At 40.2% G+C, this 27,173-nt stretch overlaps 1 protein-coding gene across 1 annotated transcript in view; it reads right to left on the bottom strand.

Annotated features, from left to right (window-relative positions):
• EPHA4 (EPH receptor A4) overlaps window positions 1–27,173 on the bottom strand; it is a 48,130-nt gene that overhangs the window by 6,277 nt on the left and 14,680 nt on the right. Inside the window, exons 4-12 of the mRNA XM_069975358.1 lie at window positions 20,840–20,995; window positions 15,062–15,397; window positions 6,782–6,906; window positions 6,525–6,684; window positions 6,164–6,275; window positions 2,854–2,912; window positions 2,598–2,711; window positions 2,315–2,500; window positions 866–927 (exon numbers count right to left, since the gene is read on the bottom strand). Coding sequence (XP_069831459.1) covers window positions 866–927; window positions 2,315–2,500; window positions 2,598–2,711; window positions 2,854–2,912; window positions 6,164–6,275; window positions 6,525–6,684; window positions 6,782–6,906; window positions 15,062–15,397; window positions 20,840–20,995 — 1,310 coding nt within the window. The remainder of the gene's footprint in view (window positions 1–865; window positions 928–2,314; window positions 2,501–2,597; window positions 2,712–2,853; window positions 2,913–6,163; window positions 6,276–6,524; window positions 6,685–6,781; window positions 6,907–15,061; window positions 15,398–20,839; window positions 20,996–27,173) is intronic.

Here is a 27,173-nt window from a genome sequence, read left to right as displayed (position 1 = left end):
CTAAGGAAGGTAACTAAGGATATCCTTAATTTTTATTATTACTATACTTTTACATCCTGTACATTTATAACCTGCCAGAAGGAAATATAGACTCAGCGGGAGAGTCATTGCCAATTTCTGGTGCAAGGCCAGAGCCCTCCTAATGAATGGGTTAAAACTTCACGGGGTGTAACCATCTGAAGTGCAGACTTTAATGGGAGTTTAATCACATGCTTGTGGCTTTCCTGTCATTAATTCCGTGCTGACCTGGAACCAGGGCCTTGCCTCGCTCAAGGTGTTTTAGTCTAGGTCAGCTTGAGCCAAGGTTTTGCAAGTAGTAACATGTAAAAAAACAGGACTATAAAAAATAATTACTTTTACCATGTGTCATAAAAATTGTCTGGTTTGTGTAGCACTAAATGTAGTTATATAGTGTATGTGGTCTTCTAAGACGTTGGTCACAGATACTACTAAATTCTGAAATACAGCCACCCAACAGTGTATTGGTCATGTGTGCAGAACATAGTGCCAACGCCAGCAGTAGCCCCCAGGCCGGAATTAATCATCTGTGTAAACCTTATATAAAGCTTAAAATGCCCACTCTGCTGCCGCCATGTTAGAGAGGTTAGAGAGCAGGGAGAGCTAAACATATTGATATATAATGTTGTATGAAATGATTTGGCAGAATTTGACTCATTTTGGCCTTAGGAGTCCAGTGGGTGGTCTTAATCAACGTCTGATAATCTTTACTGTACGACCACCTACTGGACTACTAATTTTGAATCTTTTGCCACAACACTATATAACAACTTGCTTAGCCCAACCTGCTCTCTAACATGATGTTGGCATTATAATGTGACCGTTCCTTTAAGCTTTTCCAACTTACCCGAAGGAAAGCATCCAAGGAGCCATTTTCCATGTATTCTGTAATGATCATGACCGGTTTGCCTAAAACATAAATGTAGCATACTTAAAAAACCATGTAGAATGGCCATCCTACATACAAAAGCATCAAAATTTAATGTGACTAATTCTTCATAAACTATTGTCTTCCTCCAGTACTTGGCTAGAACTGTTATTTCACTGCATTTCTGACCCAGTCTATGAAACATGAATCCCGTGACAGGTTCATAGTGGGTGTCTGTTTCTTTGCATAATTACCATCTAAATGTGTATGGAAATGTAAGCACTTTTCTATCTTGGAACTATTTTTCACGCAGCACACTTATTTTTTTTTTCCTCCTCTCTTGCAGCTATTAGAGCGGCAGCATATTTTAATGCCGTGCATGTGAGGGCTTTATTCAGATTTTATGGTTTCATAAGTCACAGAGATGATAATAAGACACTGCTGGAATCTAAATCAGGAGCTTGGCACGAACACGAGCTAGGGCCAGCATCTCTCTGCTCACAACACTCACACCTCACAGTGAATAATACTAAAATTAGCCATTGAGTCTGTTATTTGTGCACCTCACTGCAACACGCTGCCATACCACCGGAGCCAAATTGCTGGGCATAAAGAATAGGGTAAGGTGGAAATAACAGATGGGAATCATAAAGAGTCCAAATAACCCATTGGCTGAACAGAAGAATTAGGGGGTTCTATCTGCATTAAACAGTTATTGGGCAGGAAATTAGGAAGGCATTTGATGGCAGCGCTGAGCGATTCCAAAAGCTTTCACCCTAGCAGCTGACTGTAATGAGATTTAATGAAAGCTGCTTTCCTTGAGTTGTGCCATCCATTGTCACTGGTGGGCTCTGTGTTACAGTAAGTGCCAATGAAGGTTAAGCGACAGACCATGTTTTCCTTCTTCCATCCAAAAATGAGAAAAGCTGCAGCCATCTGCTTCCTGCCTGTACTTTAGCTAGTGGCAGTCTTACACAACCCCGAAACATGTCCTACACGTGCTGCAGCACTCCTCTCGCCTAGGGAAAAGGTATCGGTGAGAATCACCAAAAGCCACTTTAATCTGACACCAAGATGAATGACTTAGTCCTTCTGCTTTCGGTAATACTGTAGCTTGCCATCTGTCATTTCACATCAAGATCATGTGTCTATGGTAAAAGGATCTATTACCTTTCTTTTGAACATATATAGGAAACATAGGAATACATTATCTCAGTTGTATTACTTGCTGAAAAATCAGTGGTGATGATCATGTGACCTGACCACAATGAGTGTCAGTGCTTTAAGACTCAGAGCAAACTTAAGACTACGTAAGCGGTCAAATCAGAATACATGTAGATTCTTTCTTAAAAGTTGTTTGCATTTTCACATCAAATATCAAAGCAATTGTATAACAAATACAGAGTATTAGGGTTATTTAACACTTACATTTGGTGACAACACCTTCAAGATGAATGATGTTTGGGTGATCAAACTGGCCCATTATACTGGCCTCGCTAAGGAAGTCTCGTCTTTGCTTATCTGTGTATCCAGCTTTCAAAGTCTTGATGGCCACATAAATCTCCCTTTTACCGGGAACCTTAAGACGACCACTACATACTTCTCCAAATTCTCCTGAAGACAAGAAAGAGGGGTTAACATTCAATAGATGAGTAACAAACTTTACAGTTTTGATAGCTAATATTAATATGAGTCTGACATGTGTACTCACCTACGCCTATGACTTTCTCAATCTTAATACAAGAGGCGTCAATCTCTTTTGCAAACTCTCGTACAGCTTGGTTGGGGTCTTCATATGTAAATGGGTCTACATAAGTCTTCACTCCTGTAAAGGAATAAGAAGGTCAGGACCATATTCCAAAAAAAGCAAGTATTTAAATGAAATATAAAAATATTCTGGAAATAGCTGTGACCTACATTCTAGGTGATATATGGTAATGAGAATTGTCCTGTTTAACAACCATTACCTTGATTTAAATGCTTCTCCTCATCAGCTTCTTGTTTAGCTTTACTGTACTTGCTTCGTCTGAAGGAATAAGGGAAAAAGCTATTAGGAACAAGTACAAAATAGTACAACAACAAAATGTATCAGTACTCATAATTCACAGACCTGGAGCTTCTATTAAGAACTATCTGTAGCTTATCTGTATCATTATGGCAATGGATGTCTATGGGCAATCAGTTTAGATTAGTAGGAGAGACAGGAAAGCAGACAAGAAATAGAGAGAAAAATAAGAGAAAGTGGAGAAAGACAAAGAAGACGATAGTGATGAAGTAGACGATAGTGATGAAGAAGACGATAGTGAGGAAGAATAAGAAGGAAGGGTGGAAGAAAAAAAGAAAGAAAGAAAGTAAGTAATATATGTATTTATCTATGGTTATAAACAAATTGGAAGAAACTGCTTAGGACAGCTACACATGGCTTACTCATTTACATGTATTTATTTATTAACACTAAATCACTCCTAATTCTTCACTGTTTATATCTGTGAGAATTCTAAAAAAAAACATTTAGACAGAAATGTAGATAAAAGCCGGATTATATGAATAGACAAAGGTAATTGTGGCAATCAGTGGTCACATTGTATCTATGGGGCCTTGTCTAGAAAACACAGGATTACTGATAAAACACTAATTGAAGGCTCTGAGCATTTAATGATAGCTCTGCGGTAAACCCTTCCCCACGCATATCTAGTCACCTGTGTGACCTTTCATTGCCTGTGTGCTATCAGGGATGCAGCTGGCTATCATTGTCCCTTCTTGGCAAAGTCTAATATAGGTTTTCATCTGAATGGAAATGTGCAATCTATTAGAAATGCTGACATCTTCACATTGTATGGGCAGTGTTCGATATCCAAAAGTGATTTAAGGGAGAAGAAATGAACAAAAGTGGTGGTGAGTAGGGATGCTAGGATTTCAGGTCATCTAATAACTGCAGAGGACATGTTTGGCTTCCCCTCCTCCATAAATCACTACAGGTGAGAGGGTCAAACAAGAGGTAACTTTTCCCACAGGATTAGTCTAAAAACAAATGCCTGGAAAGCACATGCATTGTGGAATTGCAACCTAGTGTGAGATGTCTTTCTCAAATATCAGATATACACACAATGAAAATAGGTGCCCATATCATCCAGGTCAGCTTTGATCAGACTTTCAATGGCCAAGATTAATGACGTCGGATAAAATAAGACAAAACAAGTGGTCATGTGACACCCAATCCAGATAGAAAATATCCACACCCTACTGATATGTCATATGATGCTGCGGGGACTGAATCTTACTTCTCATTATAATCAGGTCTGTTACAATCCACAGCGTCCTCCTACATGATCAGGTGAACCGATGCAGCATACAAACAGTTAATGGCAAGAAATGTAAGGCATTAAATAGGCTGACTCGATTACACCCTGATATGGAAGTCTGCTTGAAGAAAACTGTTTCCAAAAAAACACCCTTTAAAAAGCAGTTTTGGAAATGCAGAGATTGAAGCCATGTACAGGGGTGCCAAGCTGCTATGAAACTACAGAGACACCATCTGCCTTCCTCTCTGTCAACTGCTTACATAACCTCATTAAAGTGCACAGGAATAGACGCTCAAAACTGTCCAGCTTGGTAAGGACGTAGCGCTAGCAACTGGAGCCTTCTTTTAAGTCATGCTGAAAATTCCAAAAAATATCAAAAATAAATAAATAAACTCAGCACCAGTCACAGATACTTAGACAAGTGACTTGAATGCATACTTCTCCACCTATGTGAAATCATATGACAGACTGTGGGCTCAGTGGGACACCATGAATAGCTCTTTTTTATTCACACAGGGCTGCATTCCCAGCGGTTTCCTCCATGCATTTTACCATGAATGTCATTGGAATGTTTCTTGTGCATTCACTTGTACATTCCTGTCATTTCGCTATGACATCTTCAGCTGAGGACTGAATTCATGACGGTCCTTTTGTTTATATTCTTACATTTAATACATGAGATGTTATAGCTAGAAATGCATCCATGAATGACTTGATTACTTTGGACAATAAAACAAAGGAATTTGAACATTTCCGACCTATACAGTTTGTCCCTTTCTCTATTTGTTCCATTGCAGAAAAAAAAAAAACTATTCGATCCCCATTAGGAACTGTGAGTCTGTCAGACTCGAGTTCCTTGGCTGCGTTCCCTAAGACAGTTTTATGGCTGACACTAAAGAAGAATCAATGAAAGTCCAAAGGGTCGACGCTTCATTTTTATATAAAGTAATCCATTGAGAGCCAATCACTGCTGGCCTTCTATCGACCTGAGCCCACCCCCTCCATCTCGGATAATGGTGGTTGCACTGACAGCCTCTTAGAATGATAAACTGCCAGAGACCTTATAGAGTAGAACCTGGGTAGAGGGTCTCGCAATGATTTTCTGATTATGTGGTATCAGTAGCTATTTGTTGCCTGGCTTACCGCAGACATACCACCTACACATGCCTTTTAAATAAACAAACAACTATTTGCATAGAGTGGCGGCATACTGGTAGGCGCTCAAATAACATAAAATTGAAATCTTGGGAATTAGTGGAATTAATTTTCCATTTGAAGCGGGTCTCCTGCTGCAGGCATCATGCTTTAACTGCGGGGGGGGGGGGGGGGGGGGGGGGGGCTCCTGCCTCTGCACTCGTGCTGGGGAGATCAAAGATCTTGGTAGGGGTTTGTACTGAGAATGCTATGTTTAGATGCTAATCAGAGAATATGTCTTTGTTTCAGGTCTGAACTCCACCCAGAAGAGGAAAGTACTGGCATAGGAGAGAGACAAAAAGCATTCTAAGAACCCTAAAAATACCTAACATACTTTCTCAAAAACTTCTTACTCCTTTGAATCAACAATACGACAGCATTTTATATATGAAAGTAAAGTGCGAGTTCTTGTCAAACCAGTTTGGCTGCTAGACCATAATACTACTAGGCTCCTATTTTTTGCTTTTGTTAAGGCCGCAATTATCTAATTTTTTTTTTTTTCTAATTGTTGCTCTGACTCTTCTTTATATCCGGCAGATCCCAACAGGTAGGAGGTTGGACTCTGAAAACGAATGCTCTTTTCATTCGCAAAGCAAACAGGCAAATAGAATAAAAAATTAATCCGAAGATGGTTTTGTTGTAGTTTTGTGACTTACTGTTTTCATCACAATCTCTAAAGATTTTCCCAACACAGCAGCCTATGAATAATTTAGCCGCGGTTTACAATGTTTTATTTTACTATTCATTTTAAAGGCTAAAATTGGCAAAGTCGACCCCATACCTTCTGCTGATGACAAAGGCGGCGATGAGAATGACCACGAGGACAATGCTACCTGCCACAGACACCAGCAGCACAGTAGGACTGGTCCCTTCACCGATCATAGGAGATGGAACTATAAATAGCAAAAGAAACACAATGGATTAGAATGAATTCAAAGCCATACAGCTGAGAGGTGCGAAAATCCATACTGGGGATAGAGTTTAGACTTTACTTTCTGGAAGTTAATTATTTCCTGTGTATTGACACTACAGCTATATACAGTATGCTGGCAATAAGCTATATGTCTACTCGGTGCCACCATTTATGTACCATAGCCAAGAAACTCTTATGCTAGATTCCTAAGAGAATAAAGATTCTTCACCTGTATTTGTGGTAAATTCGAATGGTCCACTGAACTCGCCATAACCCGCGGCAGTTCGGGCCCGGACGTGGAACACATATGCAGTGAGTGGGTTGAGGCCTTTAATATCTGCACTACGTGAACCAGTCTTTACAATGCGATAGCTGCGATCATTTTGGTCCTGTGAGTAAACAAAAAAACAATTCTTTAACACGTTGAACTATTTTGAGCCATTGTTAACAGACCAAGATGAAGACAGTTCAAATCCTTAAAATTACCTTCTCATAGTACTTGATTTCATACTCTAAGATAACACCGTTGGCGCGGTCGGGTTCTGGCCAGGTTAGTGACACGCTGTGTCTGGTGATCTCTTTAGGCTGAATCTGAGTCACGGTGGACGGAGCTGAAAAGAGTAGACATCAAGTTTTTATTAAAATGATTTCCACTAAATAAAACAAAAGCATTAATTCAATCCAATTACACTTTACGCCCTTTCACTAAATTACAACTCCTATATACATCCTAGTTGCTGAAAATAGCAATGCAGATTTACAGGCCTTATTATATTCATTAGGAAAACTTGTAACCTCCTGTGTTCACCGGGTGCCTCCCCGAGTGCTTGTGAAACATAGGATGTGTCTTCCTCTACCTATGTGCAATCTGTTATAGGGAACACCCTTAATGGGCAAAATCTATTTTTTTTTTCTAACTCATCATTTTTCAATAAAGAGAAGAGATTAGGATAGGTTCATGACACTAGTGCTGACTCATCAGAAACAAAGTCTCCAGAATCAGAAGCTAATCCTGACACCCAAGTGACATCAGGAACGTGAGGGCTAATAGATGGGAGGCTAAGAACTAGCACAAATAAATGATCTGTTCTAGTGACAGAGCATTTTATTGTTATTTTCCTCCTATGCTAAGCCTATAGCATGACAATAGGTCACTGCCCATGACAAATGAGCCCATTATTTGTGATGAGGCACAGGAAGTTAGAATGACTCTCAAAGACTAGTTAATAAGATGTGGCCAATAAATCCATCAATCAGTTTTATAAGAAAGATTTTATACTATTACTTCCAATAGGTGGCAGTGGAGAGGCAGCTCTTTACCTTCTGGATAAGAGCAAGTTTAAATATTTTTTCCTGGGTGCATTGCCTGAGCATTCTATACGACTCTATGCCAGACTCTCCCCATGGAAACACATAACTCCAGCCTACATAAGCCAATATATATTTTTCTATGGTACTTCAGAATTTCCCATCTCTTACAACACAAGACATGCTCATCTTCACTTCTGCTATTACCCAACACCTTTTGATGAGACATTTCATGTCTGCCAGGTTTTGGACATAGTTTAGCTTGTACGTAATCTGCAGATAACACTTCTAAGGTAGACGACATTGTGAAGTCTTTGAAGAGTCCAGAATAGCAGGTCTGCTGGTTTTATTGGGGTCATTCAGCTGCTGTACCATTTACTCAGCAGTTGGGGCTGCAGAGATAACACCAAACATATAGGATGGAGTTCAAAGCCAAGATTTGTGTGTTTCACTGGGGTTTCACATCCATGTCTGACACTTCCGTAGCTAGGGTTATTAAACAACTAACTATAGTTTTACGGGTAGCATCCAGGTGCATGATGACAACCCCACTGGCAGTACAGAACTGACTACAAATACCTCCACCCTCCTCCCAGGTACCATAAAATGTCTCCAAAAGACTATGCAGAACAGGCCTGGGCCCAGTACTGAAGTCACAGATGAAGACAAGAAATGCAGGGAAGGAAATAAACAGCTACAATAAACCCTTCGCAGCCTCAAGGCAAATACTAAAGAAACAACTTTTCTGAGAGGAACCTGTAACGTAAGCTAGACTTGCAAAGCATGCAATGAATAGTGACTCTGAACCAGAGAACCTTCAACGTGTGGCATGTCTGAACATCAATGCCAGATACTGGAAGATATTTCGCTTTGTACAATGGAGGCCTCATTTTTTTGGTTTAAGACTCACGACTGTGCAGCTGTATGTAAAGCTTATTTCTTGTATAATAGGACTTTACTGGTGTCGACATAGCTTTAGCAGAAACAGAAAAATGCATCAGTGCTCAAGGTTAGTATAAAGAAAATACCATAAAGCACAAAAATCTCCAATCTAAAGACCCCACAAAAGGAGGCCTCGACTTTTTAAGTCCTTTTAATTGTAACCAAGGAGCAGAAAACATTGTAACTGCTGCCTCCTTCTGCTGTGGAAATTCCTAGTGTTAATGGAGCATGCCTTTCATCCATTCAGGTGTATCCCAGGTTTGTCCAGACTAGGTTTTTCATTATTTTTTAATAAAAGGACAAATCCATAACCAAACACAGAGGCGCACATGGTTGGTGCCACCTATGTTTATGCTGCTGCCTTTGCTAATGTGTATACATGTCTGTGCCGTATTATGTAATCCTTTCCTAAGCAGCTTCACTCTCCATTTCACCAGCAGATTTAGTTTGGTTTTTCAGCCACATTCCTCAAAGTAAATGGGACTTAAAGGAACAGGTATACAAAACAGCTTTAAAACATCAGCAAATTTTACAGTTCTTACCTCTCCAGGCACTTGCTACATATCCTTTTTATTTATCCAGCCTGTGACTTAAATTTTTTCCACAATTTCTAGAAGCCCTTGACTCCAGCACTATAACCCATTTTATATCAACACGCCAATTTATTATAAAAGCCCCAACATGTTTCCATTGTCAGTGTTAGTGATTTCATCAGGGGACCATTAAATGTAGCGTAGTACAAAATCATCATATGGGATAACAGGACATGTATATTGGCCCCTGATGTTAACACTAACAGTGGCACTGGGAAAAACTGGATAAAACCTTCCTGCACCCCCTGAATCAGTAACGTCCCATTTACATGACATTTTAGGACTACATCTGTGGTATACACTGAAATACTAGCAAAAAAATAATTCTGACCTTCTATAGGACTTTCCACTTTAGGTGTCTTTAACTTAAAATGCCCTTCTACTGCACATTGTCCATAGTAACAATATACTCGGTTCACATATAAGTTCCATGCTTGTAAGTATAAAGAATAATACAAAAGGGGGCACAGGGCCACCTAGTTATTCCTACAGCCTCATTTTTCTTTCACTGTTTCTTTAAGACCATAAAGAAATCAATGTTTTCCACTGAAGTCCTTCTAAGAAGAATTCAGAGGAGCGCTGGCTTTTTACAAAAATGTTGGTCTGGTTCTGCATTCTCCGCCTTTCTTCTCCCAATTTCCCCTCCTACAGCCCCTTTTTGTGCCCCCCATGTCCTAAATTCTGCCTTGATGATGGGTTATCACGTGTCGTATCTCTTGTTATGCTGAGGAACCACATTCTTTTGGATAAATTATGCAATATTTTTAGAGACTCTTTTGACTCGAAATTTCAACCCTTCAAAGTCTTCACGTTTATTAGAGTGGCCGCTATGGGCACATGGGACTTTATAGTACATTTCTCTTCATTATTCCTAGATAAATGTGAGATAAACCTAAGGCTTCTTATTTTTTAAGTAATGCAGGAGGAAGCAATTCATTAATGGCCGGGGAATAGGCGCGCATTGCAGGCGAGCCCTTGAAAAAAAAGTTATTAAAGTAAAGTAGATGTTGAGGAGCAGGACAGGAAAACACAGAAGTGCAATCCATCATCTTGTTAAAACACAAGCCCTGACTGTGTGTTTGATTAGTCTTGTGTCCTCCTGATTTCTTAACATTACTCAAACACCCGCTCTGTGCCCCCTCTGTTTCCCCAATCAATCATGTGGCATCGCAAGAACAGATTTGTCTCCAGGGAGGGAAAAGAAAGTTTCTGGAGAGTGAAAAGAGGCAGAGCATATTGGGAAATAAGAGTTAAGTGCTGTGTTAAGCGCTGGTACACGGCTTGTTAAAGGGCTTAGTGACAAACATGTGAAGACATTCTGGCTGCTGGAGGAATACAGGGATGATCAATCAGATTGTATTATCCTTCCAAGAACGCTACTAACCCTATAGTTACTTACATAAGCTACACTGTAAACAACAGAAAGAAAAAATGAAAAGGGCTGTCTGAGACTACTAAAAGAATTGTGAAGGGCTGGCTTGAAGGGAATCTGTAAAGCTGAAAATACAGCCTAACTTGAAGGCAGCATATAATAGGCTGATATATAGTTCTGTGAGAATATTCATGTTCTCCTACAGTGCATGGTCTTGCTGATCAGCACTACCTATTGATGTATTGAACACACTGGAAACGCCCATTTAGCCTGTTAGTGGCCAGTGATTGGCTAAGCAGGTATTTCCTGTATGGCTGTGACTAAGAGCATGTTATATTCTAAAAACACACCGAACATATATAGTCTTTAAAAAATATATATTTTTTAAAATACATCTTGTAATTGCTTTATATACTAAATATCGCTGGAATAAATAAGTTGAGCGTTAATAGGGATCAATAGGGAACAAGCACCATTGGATCAGCAATTTGTTTTCAATGCCAGACAGCCCTTTTAAGTGAAGTGTTATCTCATGCACATAGCTGTATAATGGCTTTGTACAACCTTCTAGTGTATGGAGCAGTAATAGAGCTGCTATAGACTTTAATGGCGCCCCACTGTGTCTTTGCATGCCACCAATTTCATATAACAGCAGACAGAGGTTGTTTCCCTCAGGTTCCATACAAACAGCATGCCCCATTGAAGACCTTAGGTAGCTTAGAGAACCACATCTAGCATCAGTACATTTACACATGTCCTAATTCAGTTACTGTATGTCCTTATATGATCTTGTCTACCAGTTTTTCTGTATTTTCATAGCTTCTCAGCTGAACACCACGTAATGGTAAGCATTAAAGCACCCATAACGCTTGTCACCCATCTACCATAAATCCTATATGCCTTTCACATGTGACATATCTGTCGCAGATTTTCAGTGCTACTTCCATGGCTTTTGGCTTCTGAAATAACTCTAAAAAATTATGATGGTGTTAAATCTCTTTTGTAGCTGGAAACTAAAAAATAGCCTTAACTAGAAATGTCTGGAATGTGGACATATACCATAATAACTGCTGAAAGGCTAAATTACTACTTATAAGTCACACTGAAACATTACTCTTTTTTTTTTCTAACCTTCCTTCCCTGAAACTCCCAATTCTCCTCCTGTTACCAAGGACAAATGTGGGAGGACAGCTGCAATTTGCTACCTCCATAGCCCAAAATATTGAAATCCTAACTCCAGGGACACTGAAAACTGCAGGGGTCAGGGCTATTTGTCCTGCCTTACAAAACGCTCTGTTCCTTCAGAGCAGAGCAGGTGATAGCATTTGCTTTGACAAGCCGACAATGGTGGTCTGGCTAATAACATCATTAATATCTTACCAGGAAGTGTCCCCGCTACTCATAGCCCCATATGAGGTGTATGGAAGTCCGCAGCCATTAGCTGTAACATATGTCTTCATTACAGCTTTTTTTTTTTTGTCTTTTTGTGCAAAGCCCTGACAAAACAAGTCCCAGATAATAGTAAGCCAATGTAATTACTGCATAGCTCGGGGAATGTAGCTATTTAACCCCGTGCCTGCCAATGCACTGTAAACGCCATCAGTTACAACTTATTAGCTGTGAATCTAGGACACAGCGAAAAACCACATTACGCCTTGTGAAATATATACGTCTCACTTCTTCAAAAGCAGCCGATGAATTGTAATTATGAAAAGCAAATGCTTCTTGGCACTGGAAGAAAACTGGTAAGCTCTGTCTATGTCACCAAGCATAGCGGGGCAGATGTCCTATATTCTAGACCCTTTCTGATGGTGAATTACTCATTAGCGGTGCAGATTGTTTATAACACCCAGGGTATGGGAAGCAGCGATCACAGCAGCCAGCGATTACGCCTTCTGCACTTAACCCACAACACAGCAATGTTAGTAAACAGTAAGCAAGCTGGGTAGACGGACGGTTCAGCCCTTGGGGCAAATACCTCCACCCAGACTATAGGATGCTGCTTCTCGCACTTGTAGAGGTTAAACATTGATATTATCTGGATAGGATGGAAGATAAACTGGTGTTTACATTTTTTTTTTAGCTTTAGCAATGCAAGAGTTTTATATGGCTTTGGATTGGTAATATACTGTTTTATATATGGTGATCACTGCAATAGATCTATGTTAAGAATCTTAACAAGCACCATAAACGTGTTAAATACTGTGTTACAGGAAATGAATACACCATTATACATTTTGCTTCTAGGATAAAATATCTTTATTAAAGGGGTTATCCAGGATTACAAAAACAGTGCCGTTTTCTTCCAGAAGAGGCCCCAAATCTGGCTATGGGTCTAGTATTTTACTCTAATAAAGGATATAGGGGTTGAGCTGTAATACTACATACAATCTGTGCATAAATGTGGTGCTGTTTTTAGAGCAGCTATATTTTTCTTATCTTGGACAACCCCTTTAGGTTGGACATACCCTTGGAGGAGCCCAATAGGTAAGGAGTCCCTACTACCCCTAGGGTGGGTCAGCATTTTTAGGCAAAACTGGGAGAGAAACCAGCACAGAGAAAAAACTATATTAAAAAGATTTGCCTCTTTTCATGTACTTTGGACCCACTCCTGATTTTGACAAAAAATATAGAGTATATACTAAAACTGTTTAAGCTAAAGAACATAAAAAACAATTTAGGTTCACTAACTTCCTAAAAAACAACACCTAGAGAATCCTATGATATGAAAAAACTTACCAAAAAACACCAGTGAAATAAAAAAAAAGCCATGTTGCCAATGAAGGAATAAGATTTTATATTTCTCAATTTACTTCAATCTAACATCTGGCCGCTGATCTTTTGAGCTAAAAAATGCCAGGAAAAACACTAAAAAATGGAGAAACATAAGGGGATGTTCTGTAAGAGATTGTATACCAAGTGTCCCTTATATGTTTTTTGCTTAGAGGCCCTGAGTTCTCAGTGTACAGTACATAAGGTTTTCAACTATATTAACATATAAAGAAAGTAAGTGACATAAGTTCTAAGAAAAAGCGCTTACACTTCACGTGTTCTGATAAAAATGGCATTCTCCAGATTTTGTTGATACTTCCAGAAGATGCCACATCATTATGCACAATGCGGCAGCTGAACAGGGGCCTGGCACCAATGAAAACACACCCGCGGGTGCATCTGGGGACGCTAAAAGTGCTCTGTAAAGGGCTGGCAATTAGACTGGTGATTGTCTGTGTCATTATACAGTTTTGTAATTTCACAAGGCTCGGTACAACACAATGCTATGATGGCTGTGTTTGGCATATTTCTAAAGAGGTCTCGCATCGAGCAGCCAACAGCTGCTTAAAACTATCTGTCGCCTCTCGAAGGGAAAAGGCTTGTTCCATTTATTTACACACTTTCGGTGCTAATTGGCGTATCCTGTGTCCAGCAAGCTGTGATGTGACGGAGGGAAAGAGCAAGAGGTGACTGGTTTGGGTAACTGATCCCAAACGTGTTTTGTTTATGTCTGTTGGCAAAGCCAAGACTGCTGAGTCCTTAAAAGAAATAGTATTCAGCGGAGAGGCCCCCCTTGTAAACTAAGGGGAGCAGAAGGAACCAACAGAGAGTCTTTCTTTGCAGTCCTCATCTGGTTTACTTTCCTGCATTTCATGGGTGATGGATTGTGATCACAATCCACTGGTTCACACCACTATTTGTGCAGGCCGACTCCCCAGCCCTATCTAAACACACAAATCATCTTTATGGAAACGCATAGTTTAACGTTGTAATTGTATTGTCATTAGAGCTATTGTGACTTTGCCTCCTGCATAACCAAAGTATCAACTATCACCGTAATCAGGGACAGAATAACAGGGGACTCGGTGACCGCAGGCGCACCTGGGCCTTAGTGCAAGAGGGAGGCCTAAATAGCAGTATAAATGACATGTGCGAGCTAGGGGTCCTGTTTTGCTATCAGCCCCTCCATGCAATCATTAAGTGAAACCAATCTTAAAAAATTTATTCAGGGCGGCATCATGATCTCCCATACTGTTATTTGAATGGGATCCTATTTTCCCCTCACATTACCCTTCCCTGTGGAGTTCCTGTCAAAGGGCAGCACCATTCAGACACTGAAGCCCTGTCATAATTTGATCAAGAGAAATAACTCTCCAGTTGGGTAAATGCACTGTCCATGGATTTAAAAAAATTACAATGAATTCTGTAATTTGCATATTCAGATCGGCAAGCTTTCTTTGCATATTAAAATAAAAAGCGGCTGGAGACGTTCACATGGCACAATCTGGTGACTGCCTAATGCTCCAACTTCTTCACATAACATCTATTTATGGTGACACTACAGCCAGACTATAGGACAGTAAGAATATCTGAGCCGCCTTATTTAATGACAGGGTGGAGGGACGGTTAACACGCACAGCCCATTAGTAGAGCAAGCACTAAGCTCTCAGCCACTCCATCATTGTGTCAAGCTAAGAATCATAGCTTTTTCTATATACAACGTGGTATCCACATAGTATACTCATCAAAGGTCAATATTTACATGAAGCAAACACTTACCGGCCTGGTTGGTTGTAACGGTAACTGAGACAGCCTGGTCCGAGTTAGGATTCTGTTTTGAAACACCATTCACAGCCCAAATTTCGAAGGTGTAGTTGGTATGAGCCTGAAGGTCAGTGATAGAGACTTTGGTTGTTTTCAAGCCATTCTGCTGGGGGCTGTAGTGAACTCCACTACCGCAAGGCCGACAACGAGTAAGGTCAGCACCGCACCTCTTACAGACTACATTGAAGGAGACATCTTGCCTTCCACCTGTGTTCTGGGGAGCAGTCCACTCTAAATTTACAGAGGTCTCGTTGACATTGGAGATCAGGTTTTGAGGTGCTGATGGTGGTCCTGTTGAATAAAACAACAGATGTCAAAGATTTCAAATATGAAATTTAACATGGAGAACATTAAACAGGAGAATAACCAATAAGCCTAAAACTATGCATAACTCACTGCTTCATGATAAATTATCACTTTATATAGGGTTAAAACCAAGAAACCTGTCCTTTCTAATACCATTGCACTACTTTCCATTCTAAACATCACAGTGCTGGAAAGGGCACCTTTCCAAATGGCTATGTCCACTTTCACGTGGGAAAATGTGCCACATTGAATCAAGATCCTCAGAAAGCAAAAAGTCAGTAATTGGTATGTGGGACGAGGCCCAGGCAGCTTCTGAACACAGGGGCAGCCAAGCGGAAAACTAGGCACGCAGATGCTGGCAGGTCTGAAGAGAGAGATGGGTCAGAAAGAGCCCCCCACCCTCCCCTTCCAACATGAATGGAGATGGTCTATAAAGAGGAGGGGTGACACTGAAGGAGAACATTGAGGAGGAGACAGCCAAATGGAGGATAAGACCTTGACGTTATCCATGAGACTGAGTAAAAACAGAGGTGTCATTCCTGGCAGGTTGATTTCAGGCTATCCACAAAGATGATATCTTTTTCACACTTTTTCAGGAAAAGAAATATCAAGGGCTCATCTCTTTCTATCTACATATAAAGCATCGGAGGATGTTTTATCTACTATAAGATTTTCTAAAATGACTTTTTTAACAAAAAATACTAGGAAATCTGACAGATGATTTGTTTTCTGCAGCCATTCTCATTGCAGAGAGATCTGTTGTGTCTATTCTCTTCTCCACAATGAGCTTTTTCGTTATTGCGTCACACTAAATTAGTCGCCGTCTTTTCAGATACACAAGTGGAAATGAATCTGTTCAGTGGTAGAGACCGTACAAAGTCTTGGCCTTGGATAATTAAAACTCATTTCCTAGATCTGTGGATTTTCATTCCCTCTGGATTTGTATCCTCATACTAATCACACCCAGACCGGGATGACCTTTCCATTTCTCATCAAATGACCTCAAAGACTTGCTTCACGGGCTTTCAATAGGAATAGCAGAATCGTTAGTATTAGGCCTACTCCTCCCAAATTTATCGTTTACCAGTTCACTTCTGTTTATAGACAAAGCCGAATTTTGTTTTTGTCAAGCTCGGCAATTTCCTGATAAAGACTCTGACACAGTCCTGTAAATTACAGTTTTTTGTTTCTCTTCTAGGCGAGTTTGGACTGGAGAGGGTGTGTGTCATGGGCTCGGATTAGATATAAGAAAAGGCAATAACAAAGAGAAGCCTAGTGTAGTATATTTGTTGTGTTATTTTTTTTAATGTTATTCCATATCCAAAAATGCCCTGAGCAAAATAATAATTTTTTTTTTGCTATAAATATTGTGCAATGATCGTCTTTGACTAGGAGACAGAGTAGATTAGGACCATTCTAAGTCATTTCTTAAGGGTTGATTCACACACAGTTTTTCAGAAAAACACTGACTTTTAAGAAAATCTAAGGAAATTTTTAAAAAAATGACATTACAAGCTAATATACTGTACTGCACAACTTTACACTTATACCGCCAGAAACTTAGTGTTATGTAGTGTTAGAGGGCAGAAATCCCTCTAGCCCTGATACAGTCAATAGTAACGTGCATTAATGGAAATTGTTTACGAGTCTCAGGACAACCTGGGGTGTGTATAAAACACTTTAAATTATCCAAGCAAGATTTACAGGCTGGTAAATTAACATTTGGACATGGGTGATTGGGAAGGATTCATCGCTCCAAGCAGAAGGCAATGAGAAGACTTTCAGACTTGGTTTCAAAAAGGCAGGAAAGTAGCTGCAGATTGATAAATAAAGTAGCAGTGTGTGACAGTTGTAAAAACAAGATCCTGGCTCTCCTTCTTCAGATAATATAACCTGAGATGCAATGTCCCAGGCCTAGGAAGTGATTAATGACCCTAAATGGAAGATTGTGGAACCAGTCTGGCTGTCTAAATACAGAAAGAACCAAGGTGGAACCTGCATCTTGTGTTATATAATACAACGTGATGTCAAGATAAATTACCTGAAAACAAATGTTGTTTTTATCCCCATGATCAATCTCTCTGCTCTACGCTTTAGGTAAAGGATTAATCTCGGGAGTTAAATGGCCAAAGTGCCTAGAAGTTTACAATTGGCACCAACTTTTGGCTACATTCCAAAGATGACAAACTGATGATTAAATGTGTCTCACTGGTTCCCAACACCTAGATAACGTAGACTGTTATGGATCTGTCAGCTTCAATGAGGCCTTATGCCGAAAAATACAATTTGGTAGCCATCGAATTACAAATCAACAAAACATACGTTAAAGGCATGTGCCATTTAATGGATGGTCTTCAAATTTCATTTACCTATGGAGGTCTATACTACTCTACCTAATGCAAACTATGGATATGAGTGGTTTAAACAAAGGAGCATATTTCACAAGACTCTAAAGACACTATAGAAAGAATTTATGAAGAACTGGTATGTGTTTCAAGACATTACAACCTGCAATTGGTCTGCCGTGCCCTAGGGGCTTGCAGGGTTCTCAGGAGCGCTAGAGTGGAGTTTTGAATACAATTGTTGGAGTCTAAACTATTACAAAGGAGATTCTGACTAAACCAATGACACCATAAACTCTCTTAAGGTTAATGTGGCTCCAAATGAAGCAGCTGGTTCTCTTGGGCCTATATTGAGCTGTGTTGCTTGAACTTTTGGGAAGGCTGGGAACCTAAGACAGATGTGCCACCAGTAGTCTGCCAAGCTAATGAATTGTTTTCATCTACTCAAGTGTTGTACTCTGAGTGATGACAGAAAAGGAACTACTGTGGAAAAGGTCTAATAATAACCAGACAGAAAAAGTAACAACTTATGTTCCTCATTGACCTTTTAGTAGTCATATATTACTACACTGCTACCTGTTCCTCAAAGACCAATAGCAACAGAAGGAAGAAGAAGAGCAAACCATTCGACATTCTGTTCTCCATTGTTTTTCCGAATGGCAAATCATATTTTTCTCCATGAATCGCATGGCATTATGGGCAAACGTAACCTACACCTTCATATTCATCTTTATTCAGTCGATTCCTTTAAGGCAAAGCTATCCATTATTAATACTTTATTAATTTATTTTTATTAGACAGAATTACTGATACACATTTCTTTTACATATCTATGTTTTTAGTTTTTACTTTATGTACATGATTATGGGGGCAGCCAGATGGCCCATAGCAGCCTATAGTATGAAATCAACTCCTTTGACTTCTGTGGGAGAGTTTTCAAGGAATGCTTTGTGACCTATGCAGAAGTGACGGGGGGAGGGGAACTGTAACCATCACCAACTGTGAAAGGTGGGTCCTGTTTATATATCTATATATAAGTGTGATCTATTGTAATTCTGTCTGTAATTATACGGAAAAAACTGCTGAGAAGTTATATCTATAGGATGGGAAGTGTCAGGGTATTATGATGTCCAGTGGCATGAGTAAAATCTGCACAATTTCATTATTATTATTTTGTTTTTTTTTAATACACTTACATGGAAAAATAAGATAAGAAATTCTATAAAATTCTATATAAACAACAGTTCTTTTTTCTGTTGACGCACTCCCTTTAAATATATAGTTTTATATATATGCATTGTTAAACATCCTCCCATACAGGCAGCATGCAGCTCAGTATTAGCTAGAGCTAACCATCCCTCTTGCTAGAATTGTGCTGCAGCGCTCTCTGAATGCGTTCTGCCAGCACCCCTGCAGAATGTACTAGGCACTGCAGATTCCCTCATAATTGCTTTTGTGTAGCTCTGTACCAGCTTAGGAGCCAGAGAAAATCAGATGAAGGTTAAAAACCAAAAAAGGAGAGAAGCTTATAGGGCGATGGCTTTAACCATCCTGTTGCCAGTGAACGATCCAAAATTCTGCACTGCAGATACTACCAGCAGTAAAAAAATACACAGTGAATGAACCCCGCTGAGAGATGTTCACCATACACAATCCAGTGAAGAAATGCTCTGCTTTCATTCTTGACCTTGGGAACAAGCGAAGGTTGGCCGGGCTTCTTATTCTGCCCTTACATTTCAACAAGCCAGCTCCCGGCGGCAGCGGTGGAATTTACAGGCAGGTTCCACCAGTCATTTCATTAGGGTTCATTACGCGGATAACTGTCAAGATGCATTAGAGGAAGCGACCGAGATTAATAGGGCTGCAATGGCCATTTAAAAACAATATAGTTACTTGAGGAAATAACAGCCAGAGCAGCAAATCTGATTATTTAAAGGGAAAAAAAGATATGAATGAAAGACAGGAGAAGCGTGCTGGTGGAAACCCAGAGGGCAGGGATTTTATGATGGAGTCATACGCTTCATTTCAGACAAATAATCACTGGCATGTGATTGCGTACTAGAACACTGTTTTTTTTTTTCTATGTAGATTACATAGAATGTGTTTGGTTATATTCTTTTTATACGACATTCTTGGGGTTATGTTATCAGGTTCAGTATATGTCTCCAACAGCTCAGCATTAGCAGCCAAATCTCACTTGATGGGATCATTTTCTCCATTCATTCAATTAGAGTGGTTAGCGCTATTATGTACTGATAGCACTATCACAAAGTAAGTGATAATACCACTACTTTTAGCAGTCCATTAAAAACTGAAATGTTTAGCGAGTCTCCAAAAATGATGACTCTGTTTTTAATGCATTTATATTGGGGTTTTTTTTTGTCAAATCTTGCTGCACGGAGTGCTGGGCATTCTAGAATGCACTGATTTAAACTCTTCTTCTGACTTTCCATTACTATCAATGATATGTGTATTTGTATATGTGATAGCTATTATATAATTATATCCTGTAGAAACCCAGCCTTATTGAGAGTGTATTGTACCAATGGTGCTGTACGTTTGGTTCAGTAGTATAAAAGGGAAATCAGGTGATACATCCAGTACATGACTATAAAATGTCCATTCTTAAAGGCTACAGACTATCTGTTGCTGCTTATGGACTATTGGTCGAAAATTGGTCGGCTGACATATCTGATGAATTTTTAAAAAATACAACATATGAAGAATTCTAAAAATGAGCTGTTTTAGATGCATTTGCTAAGCAGCTGATATGTGATCACAAATGATTCTGGATGACAATGAGTCTCTTTACAGTGAGCCCTGGCTGGGAGGTCAGCGAGGCTGTGGGAAACGCAGATCCAAGCTTCTTTTACTGCAACCTAAACCCAGGCTGCACAATGGGTGGCACCTTCAGAATGCCCCTATACTTGTGACAGCTGCTGTCAAGTAAACGCTATACTGTACGGATTGTACAGTACAAAAGATATAAGAGGCATATATCAAGACGACAAAGAGAGAGTGCTTAGAGAGTGACTGCATGCAGGAGGACAAGAGGGGGGATTAAAGCTTTCAGTAAAAGACTTACGGGTGCATGGCATGGAGGCAGGGTCACTGTCAGCACGAAAATAGCCCCGATCACAGGTGCAGGAGGTAGAGCCTTCTCGAAGTGCAAAGCTGTGAGGAGGACACTTGGAGCAAGCTTTATCCGATAGGAGGGCCTTGTAGTAGCCAACTTTGCACGCTGTAGAAAAAAAGAGACAATAAATATGAATAAACTATAGCACAATTTTCAGTCACTTAACTATTGAGATTGTAGACGGTTTATGTAATAAATACAACTAGCAAAATAATTGTCTCTGCTGTACGTGTTACTTTGTAATCAGGTTGCCACCATAATGGTGCAATATGGCTCCCATAGATTGTTTATTTGCTCGGCGACAGATCTCATTCCCAGGGCACAGAGTGAACTTTGCTCAGTGTGTTACATCGCTCTGATGACTTTCTAGGTGTTTGATTAGTTTCACTTGAAAACAGACCCATGGGAGAGATTGATAGGAATCCCAGACCACAGCTTGGCAGACAGATAGGCTCAGGTCAGGCCCTTATCCCCACATCAAACACGGCCTCATCCCCTGCACACAGAGTCCAAACCCAGTGGAAACTGCCTGTCACTCAGCCGTCACACAGAAACAAAGACAGCTTGTGTACAGCAGCCACTGGATGCAAGGAGGCCTCACTTTTCTCCTTTGGACTTGACAACATCTTAAATACGGCTGAATGAACACAGTCAGCCTCTGTGTATTTACCGCTGCATTTCATGTTCAGGAGGAACAAAATGCTCCCAGTGAAATGAATATGCTTCATTTTATAGGATGGCACTGCACCGGCCGCTCTATAAAATCAAGGCTTTGTGTCCATAATGAAAGGTAAAGGATGCGCTCTGCACAAATGAAATCCATTTAGAACCATGACATCAGTGCTATTATTATTATTATTATTATTACTAAAGGTAGCATTAGCATTTAACATATATTTTACAATAAATGCTACTTGGTCAGACTCCTAAGCAGGTGTGTAAAGAATTAGAAAGTGGCCTAGTATATTCCAAAAATGGCACCACACCTGTCCATAGGTTGTTTGTGGTATTGCAGCTCACGCCTATTGACTTATAATGAAGGCGAGCTGTAATACCAGGCACAACCAATAGATAGGTGAGGCGCTGTTTTTGGATGAAAGAAGCCATTACTGTAAAAGGAGTTATTGCAAGATTAATACAGAATAGGTGATATGTATCTGATGGGTGAGAAGTCGACCAATGGAATCCCCACCAATCATAAGACTGGGGGTCCCTTGTTCCTGTGAGGAAACAGGCTACTCTATTTACCCACTATGAGACTACTAAAGATAGCCAAGGACAGGTCCCAGTGGATGGTCCTGCACTGATCAGATATTTACCGATCAGATACTTATCACCTATGATGTAAATGGAGCCAAATGAGACAAACCTCATCTCTCGCCCTGGAGGACCTGACCATATCCATGTATTTTACAGACACATACTGATTTTAAAGGAAACAGTTTAATCCCCCTCTATTCCTATAATGGTGCTGCAGGGAAAATAAACACTTTCTACAGGTGATTGCTAAGAATCCCATAAATCTTCCTATAATCGAGGAACCCTAAAGACTGCCTAAAACTGACTACACCTTTCTAATGTTTCCAAGAAAAATCTTGTTTTAGGCCTATATAAATCTCTATCTGTCTTGCATCTCACCAGAGTTGTCAACTCATGGTCATATAATATGTAGGCTTATGATGCTTCCTTAGTCCGGATCTTCCGCTCTGAAGCTTACCCTAGGTTCCTGAATGTGTACGTTCAGTGGTAAAAGTTATTCCCTATCTTTGTACAATTAATGAAAGTAATGGTGGATGCAACCTGCTTGCCAGAGACACTCATTAAGTGTGTATGGGCGGCTATTGTGGGCCTCATGGTGTCTTGTTAATACATTCTCACACCAAATCCCTATTCTTCGTGCCACAAATTAAAGTCTTTGGTGCGTGCTTAATTCTCTGTCCTCTGTTTTGTCCTTATGCTTTTCTGCTAAGGATTTGCTGGGTAAGATTGTGGGGGGAATGAGGAGGAGGAAGAAGGTTATTGCCAGAGCTTTAGGTCCATCCTCTTTGTCCCCAGCTTAGTTCACATGTTCAATACAAGCCACAGATTCAATATCTTTGGCATGGCTTTGATGAGTTTTCTTCCCCTCTTTTTCATTAGTCAACAAAAGCAGATCAACAACCCAGATGACACAGAAACGCCACCGGGTTAAGGTTTAGGATCAAGACTGGTGAGAAAAAGAACCTTAACTACAACAGAAGGATTCTGGAATACACAGGCCTGTCCTCATAGATCAGCCTAATCAGGATGCACACACACATCCCCTCCCACAGAAAGTGACCCCTGAATCCCCCGAACCTGTGGTCCCAGACCCCATCCACCCAGCCATCTATTCTATTGTATATAGCCAAAGCTGGCCCAACAGAGCTATGGTCAGGTTCACACACTGGAGATATTAGTGATATCTTAACCGCAATAAAATACCATTTTTGGAACCATGTACAAACGTAAAATGTAATAAATGTGATAAGTGAATCATTTTTAACATGCTTTATTGTCATACTTCCCAACCTGGCTGGTGCAAAACATCAAGACTGTGATGGCATGATGAGAGTAGTAGTTTTGCAATATCCTTTCTATCTATCTATCTATCTATCTATCTATCTATCTATCTATCTATCTATCTAACAAAGATTTGTCATCTGTCAGAATCAATTTTCAGCCAGTCTAGAGCAACCCCAAGAAAGTGTTCCAGTAGTTGCCATCTTTAATCCATATACTTCTATGGAAGTAAAAATGTTGCATTGAAGACCACAATAAAGTTCCCATCATTTTAATGTAACACATGATATTTTGGGGATACAGGAAATATGGCGACTCCTGTAAGTTGCTGTCAAGCACGAGCGGCAGCACAGGCGCTATGCATTATGCACGCTTGATTTATACAAATTATATACATGTATTCACAAGTTTAAAATGCATATTTTACCCAGCTGGAGAAAGAGTCAAATCACTGACTTGTGACTATATTTTACCAAACCGTAAGAATTATGGAATATTTCAGACACAAACAGGCTGTCACCATGATCAAGAAAATGAAAATGACAAAGCGACTAACTCCTTCAAGAATGCAATCCGATTTTAGTTTTTTTGTAAGACGCCTGAAAAGCTCAGTAAGAGGGTGCCCTGCCCGCAGACAGCAGAATCCTGTGCCAGTCGCCTGCTTGCCCATGCTCCCAGCTAATGAATTGCTTAACTGCTGAGTGACAACTGCTAATCCTGTTATTTTGAGCCCTCTCTTCTGTGCTTTCCCCCTGCAGAGAAGAGCAGCTTTTTGCCCCGTCTCCTTTGTAAATAGTTTGTATTTATTTATCCATTTATTTTCCCATAACCCAAGATCTGACAGATGTATTACATGATATCAATAGCAGGAAGAGAAGCATACCTGAGCAGTGACTGTATCATACACTGTAAGCGTCTTAGGGCAGGGTTCTTCCTCCTACTCAGCCAGGTAAGCTAATATTAGAATTATGTAACTACTGTACTACCCTGAATGGAATTATGAATAGATTAGTGTCATATTATAGAATGATTACGGCATAACCTAACAGACATGGAGACCAGACCTACTAAATGGAGACCACACCCACTTTACGGAAAAATCTACTTTAAAACTTTTTAATTATTTCTACATATGTGGTGCCCATCTTAATTTGTGACTTTTTACCACAGCTTGCATCCAAAACTTCATATATATATATCTATATATACAGCTCAGTAAATGGGTCCCATTAGTTTTTGGAGAGGGAGTTTCATTACATTGCAGGGGACTCGGCAGCTTGCAATGCAGCTAAGGCTCAGAACCCATCCAAACAAACTGAACAGCCATCACTTAGCAATCTGTTCAGGAGAGGCAATCATCAGAGCTGGAGGAATCAGCTGTTGTTTGCAAAGCGTTGGAAGAACAAAGTTTTCCAGTTCTGTAGCTGAAGGGGAAAAAAATTCTCTTTCCAGGTTCGTTACTAATGAATTTCAGCTATACATACGAGTATGCACTTGTCGTCTATCAAGGCCTATAGTAATAAGGACAGGGTGGGAAAAAAGTTGTGCATAGGTAAAACTTGTGCAAAAGTTCTCTTCTTCACACCAAACTTGAAGGGTAATACATTGTGTGTGGGACGCACACCCCAGATCGTACACATTTCTTCCTGGCCGTTCCCAGCATATCTATAAAAGAGATTAAATGGGGGCGGACACATCGGTTGTAAGCATTGTTCATATTATTTAGGTGAAGCCGTAAATGTTCCCTGCGGCCCACCTAGATGTCTTGTGAACATATAATCAGCACTGACCCCTTTCTCCTCTCTACTCATTGCTATTTTTGTATTAGTATTATGCTATACATCGAGGGTCATGGTAGCCATGATGGATTATAACATTTCCTTCAAGCCAAAGGCAATGTCTGGCCCAAATGGGTGGTCTCCTACAAAAAGAAAAGACAAAGAAATGCTGGACATCTTCAAGGGGTTGTGACATTTTTATGGCGTCTAAGAAATACCTCCACCATTTGTTCCCAACCTATCCTCTCACTCCTAGAATTGTAACCTCTTCACAACTCTCTTCTATCGAGAATGCGTCTGCAAAGATTCACTAGAAGGATGCTCTAAAAATCAGCCCCCTATTAGGGTGTCAAAGCGTATATGCAGTATATGGAGCCAACACAAAGCAGATTTATGACATTCATGACTAAATAAAACCGTGCAGTGAAAAATCCCTCAAAATTATGATTACAGACATTAAGTTTGCAAGCATGAGCTGAAGCAATTACTATGGAAAATAAGCCTTCACTGGGAGTGATGACTACAGGATTGACCCGCCATACTGCAGAAAAGCTATGTGAGTATATACCTTATGTGATTACAAAGTGAATGGCCTCAGTGCAAAGCAAATTAATATCTACCCTTTAGTAACCCTGCCGCCATTCAACAGAGGTGGGGGGATCCTAATAGGAATATGTCTATAATGACCTGTAGAGCTTTCGATGAAAAAGGCTCATTTCACATCCACAGATTAGAAATATGCAGATGACCTTTGGAAATAATTGAGGCTTTTCTCATAAGAAACATATCATTCTCCTGATTGACTTCCGTAATAGCGTCATGTTTATGCATTAGACCCCACAATCACTTCCAGACACGCCAGATGACCAAATTCATCAGGTAGACATGTATGTGGCTTCATATTTCCTGCTTACATTTCACCAGGCCCATTGGCCTGGGAGCAGCTGTTTTACGATTCTTAGCTTTTTTTTCCGATTTGCTATCAGATTGATCTTGGGTAAGAAATTCAGTATTCATCCAATTCCTAAGAAACGGAGCTGCACTGGAGATATGAACAAGCTGTAATTCATCCGGCTCCACTCGCTATTGATTATACATCTCATCATATTAAGCGATCAGGAGCTCCCTCATCAGTGTGAATTGGCTTTTTTTCATCAGCACAATAAGCTTGGCTTTGGAAATAACTTGGTAGGGATTTCCTTTTTCGTCAGATTGGGCAAAAGGCCAGGACAACACACAGGTGAATTCCAGAAACCTTGGAAGCTCATCTCTTATGCACAGAGGGCTGGTAGGAGAGGTTATCCCTGAATTGCCAGAGTTATTGATGAGCGCCGGGTCCCCTTACTGCTGCCCGCTTTATAAATCAACCTTTGCACAGCCAGGCAGATAATGAAGCAGCAGTTTCTCAGGCATGTTACAAGGGGGCAGGGAACCCTGCTAGGATTTAATGCTGCAATTTCCCCAAGGACATGAGAGAACCGATACCAATCATAGGTGACAGATGCCATATAAAACACTTATAAGACCAGAAATTCTCCCTAGATGTAGATAAACATCTAACTATATACTGTATAGGGGAATTTGAGTCAATTGCATTGTGTACTGATCATCTGCACTATGTACTGGTCATCTGCATTGTGTAATGGTCATCTGCATTGAGCTCAAGTAATCTGAATTGTGTACTGATCATCTTCATTGTGTACTGGTCACCTGCACTATGTGCTGGTCATCTGCATTGTGTACTGGCCATCTGCATTGTGTACTGGCCATCTGCATTGTGTACTGGTCATCTGCATTGTGTACTGGTCACCTGCACAATGCGCTGGTCATCTGCACTATGTACAGGGCAGGGAACCCTATGAGAATTTAATGTTGCAATGGCCCCAAGGACATGAGAGAAGCAGTATCAATCATATGTGACAGATGCCATATCACACAGTTATGAGACCAGAACATGTTCCTGG

This window comes from Dendropsophus ebraccatus, chromosome 6 (assembly GCF_027789765.1).
Source record: "Dendropsophus ebraccatus isolate aDenEbr1 chromosome 6, aDenEbr1.pat, whole genome shotgun sequence".
Classification (NCBI taxonomy): Eukaryota; Metazoa; Chordata; class Amphibia; order Anura; family Hylidae; genus Dendropsophus; species Dendropsophus ebraccatus.
This window is presented reverse-complemented; position numbering and strand designations above follow the sequence as displayed.